An 18,860-nucleotide genomic window follows, 5' to 3' on the forward strand; every position below is an offset into this window, starting at 1 on the left:
TCAGAGGGAGGGGGAATTGGATTAGTTTGATTAATGGAGAAAAGGACAGACAGTGAACATGTAGTGGGGATGCAGTTAGTTTAGCTACATAGAGTTAAAAGGAACCTGCATTGGTTTAAGGGATGATGGGGGAACACGAGCTCGTTCAGGGAATGTAGTTAAACAGAAGCGCCAGTACAAGTGAGAAATAAAAATAACTAAAAAAAGGAATGATTGCAGGTCAGTGGACCTGGTATGTTTGGAATGAATGTGGAGTGCATGGTGCCAATGAATGGAGGGGGGGGATAGAGAGAGCCCCACCCAAGGACACCTGGGGTTAGAGTAAAATTAGTGAGTGGTTCAGTCAAATTTACAAATGGGTGTCGTTTTGTGCTTGGTGCTGAATGTAGAAACAGAATCATTTTGCAGGGTGCAGGAGATGATTGACTGGCTGGGAGTATAGCTCATGTAAGGTGAATACTGTATTGTTGAGAAGAGCACCTCTGGGGTTGGGGGCAAGTTGGCCAGAGTAGGCCGTGGGTCTCGGGAACCGGTGGTGTGTATGTAGTGGGCACAGGTACCCTAGGGAAGAGGCGTGGTACACCAGATGCCATGGTGGGCATCGAGGGGAAAGTCAGTGAAGGCCTCCCCTACAGTTCAGTTTGGGAGCAGGTAAGCTCAGAGGGTGTGAATTCCTCGGCTCCCCACCACATGGTTCAATTAGGGTTACAATTGGCCTTAGCATCTCGGGAGTGCTGTAGGCCAAGTTTAGCAGGTAAGCAGACCTGCCAGTGGAGCCACACTACCCAACCATGAAATTGTGCGTGGGCACAAAGAAAACTTTGTGGACCAGGCCCAAACTTGTGACGATCACAAACGCAAACAATGGGAATCATGGTTGTTAAAGCCCATAGTTTAAAGAGAAAGGCATATTGGCAAACCCCGAGAAGAGTTTAAAAATTGATAATGGATAGGAAAGATAAGGATATGTGTACCTCTTCACACCATCCACCTCTTCACTGATTGTAGGCAGCTGGACTTGCCCATTAGGAATGCAGAGGGACCTGTAGCTGTACGAGTTATCCTGAGGCTGCATTGGGGGCTCTTGACAGGTTTAACTGTCTCTCCTCTTAGAGGGATCTTCGGGGATGGGATTAGGAATTTGGCCAGAGACCAGGAATTTAGGTAAAGGTAGGAACAGACAGTGATAATGAGGGAGCTCGGGATTTAGAATGAACATAAAGAAAAAAAAAACTTACTCGGGAAGCAAGAGAGTAACAGACGATGACAGGCACAGGCCATGGGATTAGGAGGGAAGTAAGTTAGGGAAGAGCCCGCCTTCAGACCGGCCAGCACCGCAACCCTCCCTCAAGTAAGAGATCAACACAAGGCCAGCCAGCATCGCCTTTGCCTTTTGCCTGTGCCTTACGTTGTTTGCTCTGCCTTGCCTTGTATACCATCCTTGCCATGTCCTCCCACAGCCATTGTTCATCATTGCCACTCCATGAAAGATTTCCATGCAGGCAGCCATCATTGCCATTTCCACAATTCAATTACCACGTCATGAAGGATTGTCAGTGGTCAGCTATGCCACATGGACTGCGTATGAGCAGCCCAGAAGAGTGCAAACATAAAGGTCATTCAAAATGTCCTGTGAAACAGTGTATGACCTGCCGTGATACGGTAAGGTGAATCTGAGTGCAGAGTAATTTGTATTTGAACGCCATTTAGCTTACCACCCTTTCGGCTGTTCGCGAGATCAAAGATCGGTGCTGAGGCGTATCGTGTCTGTGGGTCTCTGACGCGACAATACTTTATAAACGTACTCACATTCTAATTGTAATGCTTCATCAAGGTACTCGGTTGAAAAAAAGATAATGTGTAATACCTCAAGGTGGTGTTTGTGGCCGACGTTAACACATTATGTGAGGACAGACAGACAAGCTACAAAAAAAAGACCGAAATGCAATACCCTCTCCTCTGGTGAGGGTAATAAATGAATTGAACAAAAAGAGCAAATGTTAAAATCAATGCAAATATTACGAATTGTGCAATCACGTGTGCATCATGAGTTCACTTACAGCATAACTCCTTGGAAAGCAAAGCAAAGAAAGGGCGAAGAGAGGTGGCACCAAAGGCCTTATGGCCGAACCAAAGGCCTATACCTTGCCGGAATGGAAATCACCAAGAAGACCGATAAGACCCTGCTCCCATCGATCTCTCGCACTTCAGAAATATCAGTAAGAAACACATGAAGAGTTGCTCCAGTTCCTGCGTTCCGTTCCGTTCTGGGTTCCAAAACGTTCCGCAAGAAGAAAGGCAATTCAGAGATGTTATTCTTTTGCTCACTGGTCCCTCTTCTCTTCCCCCACTCCCCAAAACCAACCTCCAAAGTTGACACTGTGAACAGTTTGATGAAAAAACAGCTTGTCCGCAATAATAAATAACAAATACAATAAGTTAAACACTCCTGATAGGCTACTGTAATTAGAGTTATCACTAACGGCAATGAAAATATGCTCTCGGAAGATACTCTTGGGGTCTATGCAAAATGCCCAAGCTATGCTAATAAAAGGGTGTGTGTGTGTGTGTGTGTGTGTGTGTGTGTGTGTGTGTGTGTGTGTGTGTGTGTGTGTGTGTGTGTGTGTGTGTGTGTGTGTGTGTGTGTGTGTGTCCTCCATAACTCCAAAACCATAAAACCTAGTAGCCTGAAACTTTGCATGCATGTGAAGAAAACTCGAAGGAACTGCAAGAGTGAAAATTGGGTGTTTGGGTTAATTAAAGAAAACCCTTTTGAAGACAATTAATGGGCATATTTAATTATATTCTTCATCAGGCCATCCTCGGCCACCTCGATGTTTGGGGTCTAAAGGCATTTCCTGGGTAACCTCGCTGGGGTCTGAAGCTGCCATGTTTTTCGGCCTGCTCAACCATGCCTTGACTTGGAACAATCTGTTCCTCATGGCTACAAATTGCTGGGTACATTGCAATGCTTATAAACGCCCAGAGACATCAGCGTTCGTTGTTTTATTTCATTTCCGCACATGCAATTGCCACGAGAATCTCTTAAACTTAAAAGAATTACAAAATTTAAGCTCCAGAAATCGAATTTACAAGCAGTTCCGACTCCTAGAAAAGTGTTATTTCGTCCAATTCAGACATATGTGACATTTCGGGCGTCTCCAGGAGGTGTATGTTTAATATTATAGTTCGGTGATTGCCAATTGTGTGCCAAGGGAGCCGTTTCGTATCGACCGTTTTGTCGGAGTGCTTGCATGAATGCTCGAGTCACTTGGAGAGCGCTCTCCAAGCTGCTTGGTTGTTCGTTTCGGGAAAAAGTACACGTGCTTTCAATCTCGCAGCAATTAGACGTACGTTTCCGCCTTTGCTGGGTCTCATGGTGCCATGCGGTGCCTGACTCGGGAGGTGTCTCATCCACTGAAAATGCGCAATTTTCTTTTTACAGGACCACTTTGTTTCACTTTGATATCGATACATATTAAAAAAAAAACCCAATAAGGTCCATCCGACCAGGTGTTCGCCATGTTTGTTGAAGCTGTGAAGACATAGAGTATAGATGGACATTTTGTGTTCTGTGGCTTGGTATATTTTTGAATTGAATTTCGTGAATGACCCACTTTAAATCCTCTTTCAAAGAACGCTGCTACAAGGTAAATCGTTGTGTTGGTCGTTTTTATTCACTTGATGCGTGTGTACATTTGCACGTGTGTACGTATGTATATAAACTGTATTACTCCAATGGCACTTGACACTGTTGTGTGTGTTATTGGTTATTGGTCGTTGGTTGTCATCTCTATATAAGGGTTCCAGAAAGTGAAATGGAGCCCTCCCAGGTTTCAACTTCCGTGTGTGTGTGTGTGTGTGTGTGTGTGTGTGTGTGTGTGTGTGTGTGTGTGTGTGTGTGTGTGTGTGTGTGTGTGTGTTGTTGATTGATATCTCCATATGTGAGTATCAGACTGTGGAATGGAGTCCTCCCAAGGTGGGCTCAAAGTATCCACCTTCATTTCAGTGAGGGGTCACGATTCATGGACCAAGCTGTGAAGTTTTCTGTTCTCAAAGTTTTGTGCCGATGACTCTCTCCAGGATCGTCGCTGAGCCCCGGACAGCTTCCAACTGTAGTTCGTTTGTAATAATATTCCCAGGGATGGTTTTTAATATCTCTGTGAGGTTCTTTGTCATCATTCCTGCAGCTCCAACTATCACTGGTTCAACTTTGGCATTCTTCAGCCTCCAGGATCTTTTCACTTCATTCTTGAGGTCTTGGCTTTTGGTCATTTTATTGATTTCTCGTGGGGAAAGTTCCTGCTGGTCTCTGAATGAATATGTCTCGACATTGTCGAGAAAATTGCGGTACCTGTTTTTATTAATGCATACACTAAACCTTATTTGGTAGGATAACAATGTCGGATCGATTGCCATATTTTCTGGGTCATTTTACTCTGTTAGTGAACTTTGTCTGATGTACAGAATGCGTGAGAGATCGAGTTGGAATGACAGATGCAGGCAACGGCTATGGGATTGGGCCTCGGGCTTGCTTGGACATGATGCTCCCAGCTCGAACTGTCAGCATGTGAGAGGTTCTGCAGAAACTTGTCCCAAGGTGTTTACCACCTGCGCGCAATAGGTGAAAAAGGAGGAGGAGGGGGGGTGGCTAGGGAGACTGTTGCTCAACTGTTACAAAAATGCACAGAATGTCGATGAAAAGATTGTCTCAGTTCAGTTATTGACCTCCTTGTGTCCTTCAACAAGTTGTATTAAAACATACAACAGAAGGAAGAGCCAATTCCCCTTTACACCTGTTCATTATTCAAGCCCATAATCTTCATCAATTTACATGTCTGATGCGTTTCATCAAATGAACCCCCGGACTTGCATGAACTTGATCAAACTTGACATCCACATCCCTTTTTACAATCATGATTTGCATAATGCAGCCAAAGCACCAGCACACAATGGTCTACATGCTACAGCTGCTACTTTTGGTGGGTGGACCTTAAAGATCCCACGGAAAACTTTGTGAAGAGTAGGCGAGCTATCGCCAGCACCATGAACAAATTCCAAATTCCTGCCCCAACCTTAGTCGAATGTCAGGCCATAGCCAGCCGATTCGTAAAAGACCTGGGACAAGCTTCCCTTGGCCAGCATCACAAGAACGTGGGAATAATTGTGGTAGAAGAGGTAGAAGGCACAGACTACTGCTCAGACACTCCAAACCCCTCTTCACATCAACTACAGTGCTGCAATTGAGTGGAACTCAGTCGTAACCACATTGCCATCACCCTGAAAACAACATATCAAAGTCTTCAAATGTCTGCAGTAAATTAGCTGGGAGTCTGGGACCCATCTCCATATTTGTCACTCGAGCAAGTACAATATAGTTAGTTACTTGCAGCGATCTGAAGAACATCCACAAAACGTAAAATGTAACTTCAAGACCTCAACTCCCTCCTGCCTACCACCACCACCCTCCCCCCACCCCTCACAAACCCCAAGTCCTCAACCTCAAGGCTTCAATAGTCGATGAAAGATTTTGTAAGGAAAGCGTGCTTCCATTCGTCCACTGATACCTGGGGTGCATATCTTTGTGAAGAAACTGTAAATAAACCCTTTCATGTGCTTTGTTCTCCCTCTCCATTTATTATGTACGTACGTGAAGTCAATTGGTCTCTGATTGATTCGAGTTGCCCTGATCGCAAACGGCTTTAGCTATGAATCATCCGTTCAAGGACATGTTGGATTCGGGATGATTGGCGTCCACATGGAAAGGACCCCCGCATCTCGCGCGATGACCACTCAAACCACCATTTGCATGCCGGGTGTGAGGGAGTCACAGCACGTTGCTGGGCCAGCTCAGACGTTCCACCACGCAAGGTAGCGCCTGCCTCTCCCTCCACATACCAATAAATTGTCTATTTGTGCACATACATTATTTCAATCTTGGACAAGTTTGGAGACAAACTTACATCTGGCACGTCCAGAGACAAACACTGCCCGGACGCATCCGGAGATAAGCTGTCCAGAGACAAATTATGATTCATACCGTCTCATCAAAATGATTCTGCATGGAATAACAGTGAAGATGGAAACAAAATAATGTCTGAAATCCATTTTCTGCTGGTCATACTATAAATACCACCTGGAGACAAACACCGCCTGGACATGTCCGGAGACAAACATCTCCCAGAGACGAACACTGCCCGAACACGTCCGGAGACAAACACCACTCAGATACATCCGGAAACAAACTCCCGTCCGGACATAAACCCTGCACGGACACATTCAGAAACAATCAACAGCCGGACGCGTCCAGAGACCAATACCGCCCGGACGTAAGCACTGCCGGGAGATGTTTGGAGACAAACTCCCGTCTGAACATAAACACGGCCCAGACGCGTCCGGAGACAAATACCGCTCGAACGTGTCTGGAGCTAAATTGTCTGGAGACAAACACTGCTCGAACAAGTTTGGAAACAAACTCCCAACTGGACATATCCGGAGACAAACACCGCCCGGACACATCCAGAGACAAATACCACCCGGACACATCCGGAGCTAAGCTGTCCAGAGACAAACATTGCCTGGACACGTCTGGAAACAAACACCCGGACACATCCAGAGACAAACTCCGTCCGGATATAATCACCACCTGGACAGGTCCGGAGAGAGGGGGGGGGAGGGAGGGAGATAGAGATGTGTGGGAGGGTGCTGCTCTGTATGAGGCTAGAACGGAGTGAGGAAGGGACAGAGAAAGAGAGGGAGAGGGAGAGAAAGAAAGGCAGGTGGGGGAAGGGGAGGTAGCAGAGAGCGAGTTATGAACAACACACACTCAGAGACACACACAGACACACACACACACACACACACACACACACACACACACACACACACACTGTATAAGTGATTGGCCAATATCGGCAATTTTTCAGGAATCAGCAGATTGGAGTCAGTGTGGTTATCAAATATATTTTGCTTTGAAACTCACAAAGAGAAACCATATCACCTTTGTAAATCATGTACCTCTACCTTGTAGCAACTGCCACCTGTACATCCCAAATCAGGAGACAAACTGTACCGCTCTGAACTGTAAGGCACTCAGAAAGTGGCTTAAGCACTCAATCAAGCACTCCAATTGAATGGTCAAAAAGGAACGGCTGGCCAGGCTGTGTTTGCCATTTCGGATACCATATAGGATTCCTTTAACTTCAAAGCCAGTCTTCATCGCACCCGCAGTAGTTAAAGAAATTAAATGAATTCGTTCAAATAATTACTTTATCCACAAGAGTTGCTCTTTAACGTAGAACAAACCTGGGGACATCGCAAAGTTGAATTGCCTGTGAAATAAACATTGAAGTTAAATCCGCCACGTTGCCTGCTCGGCTGTGCATGAATCATGTGGTACATCGGTTTGGGGTCCGTGTTCCTTGAGACAAAATTCATCTTCGCCCTCTGGCGAGTTCGAAGACATCCACCGGCAACATCAAGGACGGTGGTCTTGAAGGCACTCCGCAACTCTTCAGGATCCCCCAAAGCACCCAGACCCCCCAAATCTCCCCTCAGCTTGTTCGCAAACTCCTCAGCAACCCTCTCATCCTTGAGCTTGCCAACATCCAGCCTAGGCAAGGATGGTACCCATGGCTGGGACTTCTTGTAAAGTCAAGGAACCTAGTGCTATTCTGGTTAAAAGTTCCAGACCCATGGGGACCAACATACGTCTCATAACCATCCCTATCACTTCCAGTCGATGCACTGACATCCCCCAAGACTAGAAGTGTGTCTCACCTGGGGCACTGATCAACCACAGACTCGAGCGTGGCGTAGAATGCGTCCTTCACGGTGAGGTCACTCGCCTCAGTCAGTCAGTCAGTCAGTCGGAGCATAAACAGAGACCAGGGAAATGACACCCAAGAAGTGATTAATCCTTAGTCTGAGAATACGCTCGTTGACCGGTGTTACCTCAATTATCATTGGAGTCAGCTTATTGGATACAGCAACAGCAACTCCTTGAGTATGGTAACCACCAGAGCGACCAGACCAATAGTAGGTGTAACCACCCACCATTATCTCGCCGCAATCCGGTCTCCAAACCTCAGAGAGAGCTGCAATACCGATGTCCAAATGCTTGAGCTCAGATGATAGAGACAGGTGATCATACTCTCTTCGGGAAAGGACGTTCCAGTCACTCATCCGAAGGGACCACCTCAGGTTAACCCAAGGAGACCGCCGTCTGGTGAACGACACCTCAGCACCACTCCGACACACTCTCCCGCAGTCTGACCCAGGAATGTTACCCCGTGGTTTCCCTCCTATCATCAAAGATTGGGGGTCCCGAAGGCTTTGCCCCAATCCCATCATCCGGTGAGCTGCCCTGCGAAGGGAAGCTGCACAGGAGGTACTCCCACGGAGTGGGTTTTCAGATTTTTTTGCGTTTTGCGGAATGAAGGGTTTTACGGTGGCCGGAGTGCAAATCCTGCCACCAACCTCCTAATAAAAAGTAACCCAACTGCAGGAGGACGTCCGCAGACACAGTCGGGCACTAGATATGGATGGCCGTTGGCTCACAAGGAGCTCCTCTGCCCTTTGACAGGTTTTGTTTTTAATCCTGCTGGGTGTCCATATCCAAACACCCTCCTCGGAGCCAACCTTGCCAGCATTCCATACCAACAAAGATGCACTGGCCAACGCCTCACTCCTGATTCATCCAAACCCAGAGGCGCCAACATGCCTAACGGTGGATGTGTCCGAGGTCATGGTGAGTGTGGCCCTTCACCAGTTCACTGAAGCAGACTTCTCCATTAAAAAAACGCTGAAACCTTCAGAGCGCAAGTACAGCACCTTCGATCAGGAAATACTCGCCTTATACCTCGCCATCAAGCACTTCCGCCACTTCTTCGAGGACAGACAATTCTCTGTCCTGACTGACCACAAACTAACTTTTGCTCTATCTACCCATTCAGACTCTCACTCTCCTCACACACTTCGCCAACTCAGTTGTATCACAATTCACCACCGACATCCGGCACATCAAAGGGATTTTTACAAGGATCTACAAGGAATTAAGGCGCACGAGGAGGCCATTCGGCCCATCATGCCTGTGCCACACCAATACCAGATTCAATCAATCCGTTGATACCCCTTCCCTCTGTGTGCAGCCTTTTTGGCTGCAACACTGGTATACTCATTTTGCTGACCTCAGAAGGATGACAGACTGAGTCAACCCCCTGGTGTTAATTCAGTAGGAACAGGGCTTGAATTCAGGACCCTAGGATCCCAAGCCACCATCCTAACCGCAAAGCCAACACCAGGATCACAAACTCAGTGGCCAACGCTCTCTCATGCATCGAGGTATTGGTGTTGTCTTCTTCCAGCACACTGGCCATCAATTTTAATGCACTTGCAGCAGCACAACGGGGGGCTATATAGCTCCCCTGATTGCAGTCTGCGGCAGATTCACTTACATTTTGCGAGGTACCACTGCTAGGGACAAACTATACCCTTGTGTGTGATACATTGATGGGCCAGTCATGCCCTTTTTGTTCCTGTGGCATTCCGTCGTACAGTCTTCAACACTTTCTCACTCACTCATGCATCCGCGTATTCGAACAACCCAGCGACTCATCACCACGCATTACCTTTGGTCATTCATCAATGCCGACGTGCCACTGGGCCACGCAATGTCTTCAATGTCAATGCTCCAAGATCCAACGTCATACTGTCGCACCATTTTATAGCTTTTCAACACCAGAGAGGTGTTTCGACAGAATCCATGTGGATCTTATTGGACCCCTACTACCTTCAAACTTCTGTTGACCACTTCACCCTTTGATCAGAATCTACACTGATAGCTGACATCACCACACCTACCATTGCCAGGGACTTTGTGCACACATAGATTGCATGCTTTGATGTTCCATCAACCATCACTACGGGTCGTCGTAGCCAATTTGAATTGGCTCGATTTCACGAGCTGGCTCAACTACTGGTTACCGAACGTGTGTGAACCACTGCTTACCATTGTGGAAGAAAAATAATTATAATTGTTGCTGGTACTTTATATATTTAATTTTTATGCTATAGTCAAATTGGCTGTCAGTTAAGTTTCCCTTTACCCAAGAGTCTTTTGACCTACACATTGATAAAAGGAATGTCTTACAATGAAACAGGGTGACCTGGTTGATAACACTGCAAACTTTCACCACGATTGTGTCATTCTCTCTTTCACCCAGTGGACACGTATTATAGTTTGAGTTATTTTGCCTAATGCTCATCAGCTAACCCTATAGTTGAGTTGCCAAATGTCTCCCCTCCCATTATTTGGAATGTCAAGTTGTGTATAAGAGGAATTGCTTCTGGCTTCTGTTTCAGTGAAGTCCATTCGAATGTTTCAGTGAATCATTCAATGTTCTTCCTCCGTATATACGAAAGTAAAGATTCTTCTTTGGTATGCTGATCCAATCTGTGGAAATTGAGTTATTTTCCACGACACCATCCAGCACCGAATGGTATGGTGGAGCTTTTCCAATGCCAACTCAAGTCTTCCCTGAAAGCGTATGACAACTCCACACACTGGACAGACATCATACCAATGGTCCTGCTTGGTACGCGTGCTGTTCTAAAAGATGAGCTTGGATGCTCCACTGCAAAGCTATTGTGCGGTGCACCGCTTCGTCTCCCAGGATAATTATTCTCAGCATCTGATGACATCTTGCCCGATACCGCCAACTCTGCCAACCAACTTTGTGTGGCCATGCAGGGCCTCCGGGCAACAACAATAAGTCAACCTTTGTCACGCCGGTTTTTATTCCCCAGCAATTTTTTGCATGCACCCACGTAATCACGATCCAGAAACCATACGATGGACCTTTCCAAGTTCTACCACACTCCAAGAAGACCTTTATTTTAACAGTGGTCATGAGATTGTCTCAATAGATCGCTTGAAGCCAGCTTTTCTTGCCGCAGCACCAGAGCAGATGGGTCGACAGCGACGCCAACAATACCCTTACCGTTGTACACAACTCACGCTGGGCATCATGTGCAGTTCCCAGCACGATATTTATGAGTACATTTTGCTGTTGACCATTTCTCCTTGTTGTGACTTTTATTTTTACATATGCAGTCAACATCTCTTAATCCACAACATTATGTGTATTGTTTGTACTTTCCATTCGATTAACGCACTTGGAGGGGGAGTTGTCATGTCAGGTCAGACTAGATCTGTGACTTGCTTCAGGTGCCATGTAAACCTGTACCAACCTGTTCCATGGTCGGGTTGTCGGCGATTCAACCGTCTCCCCCACCAAGTTTTCTGGTGAGGAGGGTGTGTGATATGGACATCCAGCAGGACGAAGAACAAAACCTGTCAAAGGGCGGAGGAGCTCCTTGTGAGCCAACGGCCAAACATATCTGGTGCCCGACTGTGTCTGTGAACGTCGTCCTGCAGTTTGTTTACCTCTTTTTTAGGAGGTTGGTGGGGGGATTTGCACTCCGGCCACCATAAAACAATTCATTCCACAACACACACAAAAAAACGCAACTAAACCAAAATCAGAGTACCTCCTGCGCAGTTCACCGGATGACGGGATTGGGGCAAAGCCTTTGGGACCCCCATTTTTTAATGATAGGAGGAAAAGCACGGGGTAAACTTCCTGCTGTCGTCCACCAGACGGTGGTCTCCAAGGGTTAACCTGGGGCGGTCCCTTCAGCTGGGTACCTGGAATTCCCCATCCCTAAAAGAGGATGATCACCCGTCTCTGTGATCATCTGAGCTCAAGCGTTTGAACATCGGTATTGCAGCACTCTGAGGTTCAGAGACCAGATAGTGGCGAGATCATGGTGGGTTGGTTACACCTCCTATTGGTCTGATTTCTCTGATGGTTACCGTGCCCAAGGAATTGCTGTAGCTTTGTCTAACAAGCTGACTCCATTGATAATTGAGGTAACACCGGTCAACGAGCGCATCATGACACTGAGAATTCATCACTCTTTGGGTGTCGTTTCCCTGGTCTCTGTATATGCTCCTCCTGAGGTGAGTGATCTCACGGTGAAGGACACATTCTATGCTGTGCTCGAGTCAGTGGTTCACCAGTGTCCCCAGGCGATACACTCTTCTCTACTTGGGGGATTTCAATGCATCAACTGTCACTAACAGGGATGGTTACGAGACATGTGTTGGTCCCCATGGGTCTGGAAATGGGAACCAGAACAGCACTAAGTACTTTGACTTTGATCCAGAACTGCAGGGTTCACCGGAGCGCTCAGTTCCTCAACACCGACCACAGGCTTGTTGTAGCAACTCTGAAGTCGCAGCTTCAATCCGGGAGAATGGTACCATTCCAGTCGAGGCTGGATTTTCGCAAGCTCAAGGAGGAGAGGCAAGCTGAGGAGGTTGCAGACAGGCTGAGTGGGGATTTGGGGGTCTGGGTACCTTGGGGTATCCTGAAGAGTTGTGGAGTGCCTTCAAGACGACCATCCTTGATGTTGTCGGTGGATGGCTTGGAACTCAAAGGGTGAAGAAGTATTTTGTCTCTCAAGGGACACTGGATACCTTTGATCAGAGTCACAGAGCCAGGCTGAATGTTAGAGCTCTGCTGTTCAAGGAGTTGAGGAATAAAACTGTTCGTGCGCTGAGGGTGGACAAGGAGGCCTATGTGCAAGGAATCTGTGAGGGGGTAGACCATCACCTGTGGTTAAGTGATATTCATCCTGCTTGCAGGGGAATTCGCGCATTGTGTTCCTCCAAGCCCTTCCTCGGCATACTGCAGTTAAAGAGGAGTGTGGAGGGCTCTTGACAGAGGAGTCCGAAGTGAAGGCCCGCTGGGCCGGTTACTTTGAGCGGCTGTCTCAGGCTAATCCACCATTTGTTGAGTTGGATGTCACGGATGTTACTATCCCTATTGCTGACCCTCCAATCAACTGTGGTCCACCTTCATTTGTGGAAACACAGGCTGCAGTGAACCGGTTGAAATGGGGTAAAGCTCCTGGGATTTGTGGCCTCCATGCTGGTTCATCCACCATGGCTGGTGGAAATACTTTTGTCATGTCATTGCATGCAGTTTTGTGCTCTGTTTGGAGCACAGGCATCATCCCAACTGACTGGAACAGGGGCCTTGTTGTCCCTCTCTGGAAAGGGAAGGGTGATCGTCAGGACTGAAACTACAGAGGGGTGACGTTGCTCTCAGTGCTGAGCAAGGTCTTTGCTCGGATAACTTTTCATGGGGTTCACCACCATCTGCTTGAGCACCAGTGCAGTTGGGCTTAATGATTGACTGTATCCTTGCTCTTCCGTAGGGGCTGCTCGCAGCCGCTGTTGATCTCCACAAAGCATTTGATTCAGTAAATTGAGATTCCCTCTGGAGGATTCTCGGTCTTCGTGGGGTACCACAAAACTGATCAATCTGATTTCTGAACTATACTCTGGTACTGAGAGTGCTGTGAGGTGTGATGGTTCCATCTCTGACTTATTTCCAGTTGTTACTGGAGTTTGTCAGGGGTGTGTACTGGCCTACACACTTTTCAGTGCTTGGATGAACTGGATTCTGGGGAGGATGTCAGACAGATCAGGTTGCGGTGCATCATTTGGGAATGTCAAAAACATTGACCTTGATTTCGCAGATGATCCAGTCATGTTTGCAGAGACTCCAGATATCCTTTTGGGGGCCCTTTGAGGTGCTGAATGAGGAGTCGGAGCCACTGTGATGATGGGTTTCATGGGTCAAAACTAAGATCCAGGCTTTTAATGACATTTTGGATGTTGCTATCTTGTCTGTTCCTCTTTGTGGTGAGGGTGTTTAGGTCACAGAAAGATTCACTTATCTTGCAGTGATGTTCATGTCTCTGCATGTTGTGAGCCAGAGGTTGATTGATGTCCGAGTCGGGGCTACGTTTTCAGGCATCATGGATTCACTGAATCATGCGGTGTGGCACTATCAGTACATATGCCAGAGGACGAAAGTCTGAGTCTTTAAGTCCTTGGTGCTTCCAGGTGAAAGAGGTACCTCAGCAGATGCTCCTTGGTGGACGTCATCATCGGACGTCGCTTCGACAAACAACATAACAAATAATCACGTCGGTGTCACCAATATAGGAAATTGAGTTATCATCCTCTACTCACCACTACAGGTTGATGACTTCGTCCAATCTGAGGAGCGTCGCACAAGCAGTCACAACTTCAATAAGAAACAAGAAATGGTGCATCACCAGTGAGCCAATTTTGCATCGTGTCCACGAAATAAGTTCCGCTCAGTGACTCGGGTGGCCTAAAAGGCCAGTGCCCATGGAAATAAGCTACTCACTAAAAGGGGTTCCATGATAGAAGTCCCAAGGCTGTAAGGAGTGAAGACAGGACACGCGTCGCTGATGATAGGGCGGCGAATGCAGTTTAATTCCAGCGAAGTCCCGTGAACTTTTGTCTAACTCCAGTGTCTAAGTCCGTGAGTCATTTCCACGACTCCCCCCCCCCCACCCGAGGGGAGGTCCTCGAGCCCGATAGTAGTGTGGGGGAAATATAAATAGTGGGAAACCCGATTTTAAAAACCAAGCCGACACTATATACTGTACTGCCATTGGTTGGACAAGTAGATGAAACAAAGTTTATCTTTCTATAATTCCATCAGTGTGTGTGTGTGTGTGTGTGTTTGTTTGTGTGTTTGTTGGTGTGTGTGTGTGTGTTTGTTTGTGTGTTTCTTTGTGTGTGTGTGTGTGTTTGTTGGTGTGTTTGTTTGTGTGTGCTTGTGTTTGTGTGTTTGTTTGTGTGTTTGTTTGTTTGTGTGTGTGTTTGTGTGTTTGCTTGCGTGTGTGTGTGTGTGTGTTTGTGTGTGTGTGTGTTTGTGTTTGTGTGTTTGTTTGTGTGTTTGTTTGTTTGTGTGTGTGTGTTTGTTTGTGTGTGTTTGTGTTTGTGTGTTTGTTTGTTTGTGTGTTTGTTTGTGTGTTTGTGTGTTTGTTTGTGTGTGTTTGTGTTTGTGTGTGTGTTTGTTTGTTTGTGTGTTTGTTTGTTTGTGTGTTTGTTTGTTTGTGTGTGTGTTTGTTTGTTTGTGTGTTTGTTTGTTTGTGTGTTTGTGTGTTTGTTTGTTTGTGTGTGTGTTTGTGTTTGTGTGTTTGTTTGTGTGTGTGTGTGTTTGTTTGTTTGTGTGTGTGTTTGTTTGTGTGTTTGTTTGTCACGCTATTTCTCCTTCAGCTCTGGGCTGATTACATCCAGACTTGCAACATCGATCGGATCAGCATGACCCCGATTCGTGAGTGTGTCGGGTGTTTTCATCTTTGCCGGTGCTCTTGGGGAGAAGGGTGGAGCACGCAAATTGTCCATGTAAATGTGTATCGTGTGGCGCCGCCTCCAGGTGGGGGAGGGTATTACAAATCTCCACCATTGACAGTGCAGTAGTCCTGTCCCCACGTTGTCCAGTGTAGTAGGTGTGTTTTTGCTTCATGCGTGTATAGTAACCAGTGTTTGTTTGCGTATAGAGAGCTGTCAGTTGCCTATACACCGCCCAAATAAAATTGCATGCTTGGAACAAGATCGTCCGTAGGGCGGGGACTCTGCGAGTTTATTTAATCTGATGTTGATGCAGCACAGGAATGATGGGCCGAATGGCTTCCTCTAGCGTCAAAGTTCCTTGTTATTCCTTCACATGTTTTTGATAATTTCATGCTTAGTATATACACCACAGCGGTATAGTTCGCATCAGTTTTGGGGAGGGAGCGCAGTTTGGTTCCATGGGTACCTCAGTAATTTAATCCCATTTAAAATGTTTATTAACGAAATGTAATTTATATATATATATATATATTTAGTAATCATCGTAAAGCACTTATAAGACTGAAATAATTCATTGAGTCAAATGAAATCAGTGAATGTAATTTCGGATTTTTGGGGGGGTTTTTTTATTTATTTATTTTTATTTTTTTTATTAAACAGACGGCAGATATTTATTTCTCTCGCTGACTCTTCGTGTTCTCTTCATATTTTTCAATTTCTTAGCGCAAGCAAGTTATTATTTTTAAATAACCGTCCAAAGAGAGAGAGAGGGAGAGAGAGAGAGAATCGCATCACTTCCTTCAAGCTTTTTCCTCCGTTTCCCTTCCGTCACGGCGTCTCGCTCGCGCTTCTTCCCGCCATGGCTCCCGTTCAAGCCGAGCCGGCCGCGCTCCTAGGCCCGGTCCCCAGCGCCGCTCCTCCCGCCTCCGGTCACGTTTCCCTGGGAGCGCTGCTGGACCTGACGCTGCAACGCACTTACCACGACACTATGGTTCTTGCAGAGCTGTGAGTGAGACACACACACACACACTCACACACTCACTCACTCACTCACTCACTCACTCACTCACACACACGTCTAGCTGTCGCCTCTAAGCTGTCTTGGGTGGGTTCGAATCCCGACACCGCTATAAACTGTCATCCCGGTGTTTCACCGACGGGTTGATTCATCCTGGTGTTTCGTTAAAGACCCCACGGTGTCCTTCGTGAAGAGTCGCCGAGCTATCGCCGGCACGTGATCACATTAACAAATTCCTGCACTGACTCCCTGTGGCTGTGTCCAGGATTGTAGCCCCAGCCAAAGAAACTACCTGTCTGGATTTGATCTGATCTCTGACATCTCTTTCACCCTCTTCCCCCCCCCTTTCCCCCTTTCCCCCTTTGCCCCCCTCTTCTCCTACACCCCCAGACTCCCTCGCAAGACGGATTTGGAGCGGTGAGGTTGATTTATTAATTTTATCCTTGTGTTGTATAATTGTTCCATTGTATCTTTATGGTAAGGATGTTGTGATTGCACTGAGAGTGACGTCTGATCGTTCAGTTTGTCTTCACCCGAATTGTTGAATACTTGACCCGCTTTGCGTGATGCATGGACCCTTGGTTTGTAAGGAATAAACTCTTCCGTCACTCTTTGCAGGAAGATTGAAATTGTCCAATTTGCAAACCGCACACGGCAGATCTTTGTGCGTCTCCTTGCACTTGTCAAGTGGGCAGGAAATGCTGGCAAAGTGGAGAAATGTGCGGTAAGAGGACATCTTCTGTCTACCTTCTCCAATTCCGCAGCGAGTCATCTTTTCTGGCACGCCAACTGTTCAAAGGTCACTGTCCTCTTCGATTGCCTTTCGTTTGCAGCAAATTTCATCTTATCTGGAGCAGCAAGTGTTGCTGTTTGTCGACTCTGCAGACAGGCTGGCGTCTCTGGCACGTGCTGCGCTTGTACATGCTCGCCTGCCCGGATTTGCTGTCCCTTGTGCCATCGATGTCCTCACGACTGGGACTTACCCACGGCTGCCGACTTGCATTCAGGTAGTGTATTTGTGTCATCGCCTGCGTGTTTATTGGACGACTGCCCTTAGGCATTGTTATCCCACACTTTTTTGAAGAACAAACGGTGGGATATTTCAATCGGCTCTGTATGTCTGTCCGTCTGTCTGTCCGTCATGCTGTCTCCTAAACAGTTGTGCAGAAATTCACCAACCTTGGTAGTTATGATCACCACATGGCACGAAGGTCCAAGAGCAGTGTCATTTTTGGCTCCGCCGGAATCGGTCAAAACGAGTAGTTTTCTATCATGGCACTTCTACCCTGACTCCTCCCTATCCTTCCCCAGCGAATCCAGGTTGTACCTGTGCTTTCAGAATACCATGTCTGGTTACCCTCCCCATTTCTAAACTGAATGCTCACCTTCATTACTTCATCCTTCGAATCTCTCTTCTACGGAACTGACTCCCTATGCATTTGTTGTCTTGTGCTTCTCCCTCCAGCATTTCAATAGTGCTGCCTATAGTCACCTCATGCCTTCTTTCAAACCTTCTCCTGCACTCTTCTACTCTCAAGGATCCCCCTGACCCTTCATGCTCCTTTATTTTCAGACAATCATCCCTTTCATCAGCAATATATTTGTCTCCCTGCTCCTATTTGATCCTCTGTCAATCTGTGAACCTGCTACCCATTTAGCTCCTCCATGAACCAAGATTTCTGTCAGTGGAAAATAAAATAGTTGTCTTTTGTAGTTCGTTGTCGATCGAAAGTTGGTTTGAATCTGTCCAATTGTCGGTTGGCTTGTTCCTTTTCTGTTTCATCCCCGCTTTCCCCTTTCTTTTCTTGCTCTGTTTCATTCATCTTGTGTGCAGATTGTTCCCCCCCCCCCATGTGTCCTACCCCTCGCCTTGATCTCATTGTCCTTGTCAATTACACTCTGCTGTTGATGTTTTCCCCCTTTCCATTTTGATCCCTTCCATTCTGCTCTAACTGTTCCACATGCCTCAATCATGCATACGAAAACAAGGAGCTGATTTATAATCAACATCCCCTGCCTTTTGGATGGAATGAGGAATAGATACACTACATGACCAAAAGTATGTGGACAACCCTTCTCATTAGTAGATTCGGCCATTTCAGCCACACCCATTGCTGACAGGTGTATGAAATCAAGCACACAGCCATGTAATCTCCATATAGACAAACATTGGCAATAGATTGGGCCGTACTGAAGAGCTCAGTGACTTTCAACGAGGCACCGTCATATGATGCCACCTTTCCAACAAGTCGGTTCATCAAATTTCTGCACTGCTTGAGCTGCCCCGGTCAACTGTATGTGGTTATTGTGAAGTGGAAACGTCAAGGAGCAACAGCAGCTCAGCTGTGAAGTGGTAGGCCACACAAGCTCACAGAATTGGACAGCAGAGCGCTGAAGCACGTGTCCTGGAAAAATCGTCCGTCGTCGGTTGCAACACTCACTACTGAGTTCCAAACTGCCTCTGGAAGCAACATCAGCACAACCACTGTTCATCGAGAGCTTCATGAAAAGGGTTTCCATGACCGAGCTGCCGCACACAAGCCTAAGATCACCATGCGCAATGCCAAGCATCAGCTGGCGTGGTATAAAGCTCAC

At 46.8% G+C, this 18,860-nt stretch overlaps 1 protein-coding gene across 2 annotated transcripts in view; it reads left to right on the forward strand.

Moving 5' to 3' along the window:
- The first annotated feature begins 15,605 nt into the window (after window positions 1-15,605).
- The window catches only part of MED14 (mediator complex subunit 14), a 116,422-nt gene continuing 113,167 nt past the window's right edge, over window positions 15,606-18,860 (forward strand). The window contains exons 1-5 of one of the 2 annotated variants that reach the window (XM_085896822.1): window positions 15,606-15,709; window positions 15,971-16,252; window positions 16,656-16,682; window positions 16,884-16,989; window positions 17,099-17,272. In XM_085896822.1, the coding sequence (XP_085752948.1) occupies window positions 15,621-15,709; window positions 15,971-16,252; window positions 16,656-16,682; window positions 16,884-16,989; window positions 17,099-17,272 (678 nt within the window). In that variant the 5' untranslated portion in view covers window positions 15,606-15,620. Of the gene's footprint in view, window positions 15,710-15,970; window positions 16,253-16,655; window positions 16,683-16,883; window positions 16,990-17,098; window positions 17,273-18,860 lie in introns of those variants that run through there. The other variant, XM_085896824.1, reaches the window with a different exon arrangement.

This window comes from Eptatretus burgeri, chromosome 10, assembly GCF_056783735.1.
Source record: "Eptatretus burgeri isolate ZD-2024b chromosome 10, Ebu_testis_v1, whole genome shotgun sequence".
NCBI lineage: Eukaryota > Metazoa > Chordata > Myxini > Myxiniformes > Myxinidae > Eptatretus > Eptatretus burgeri.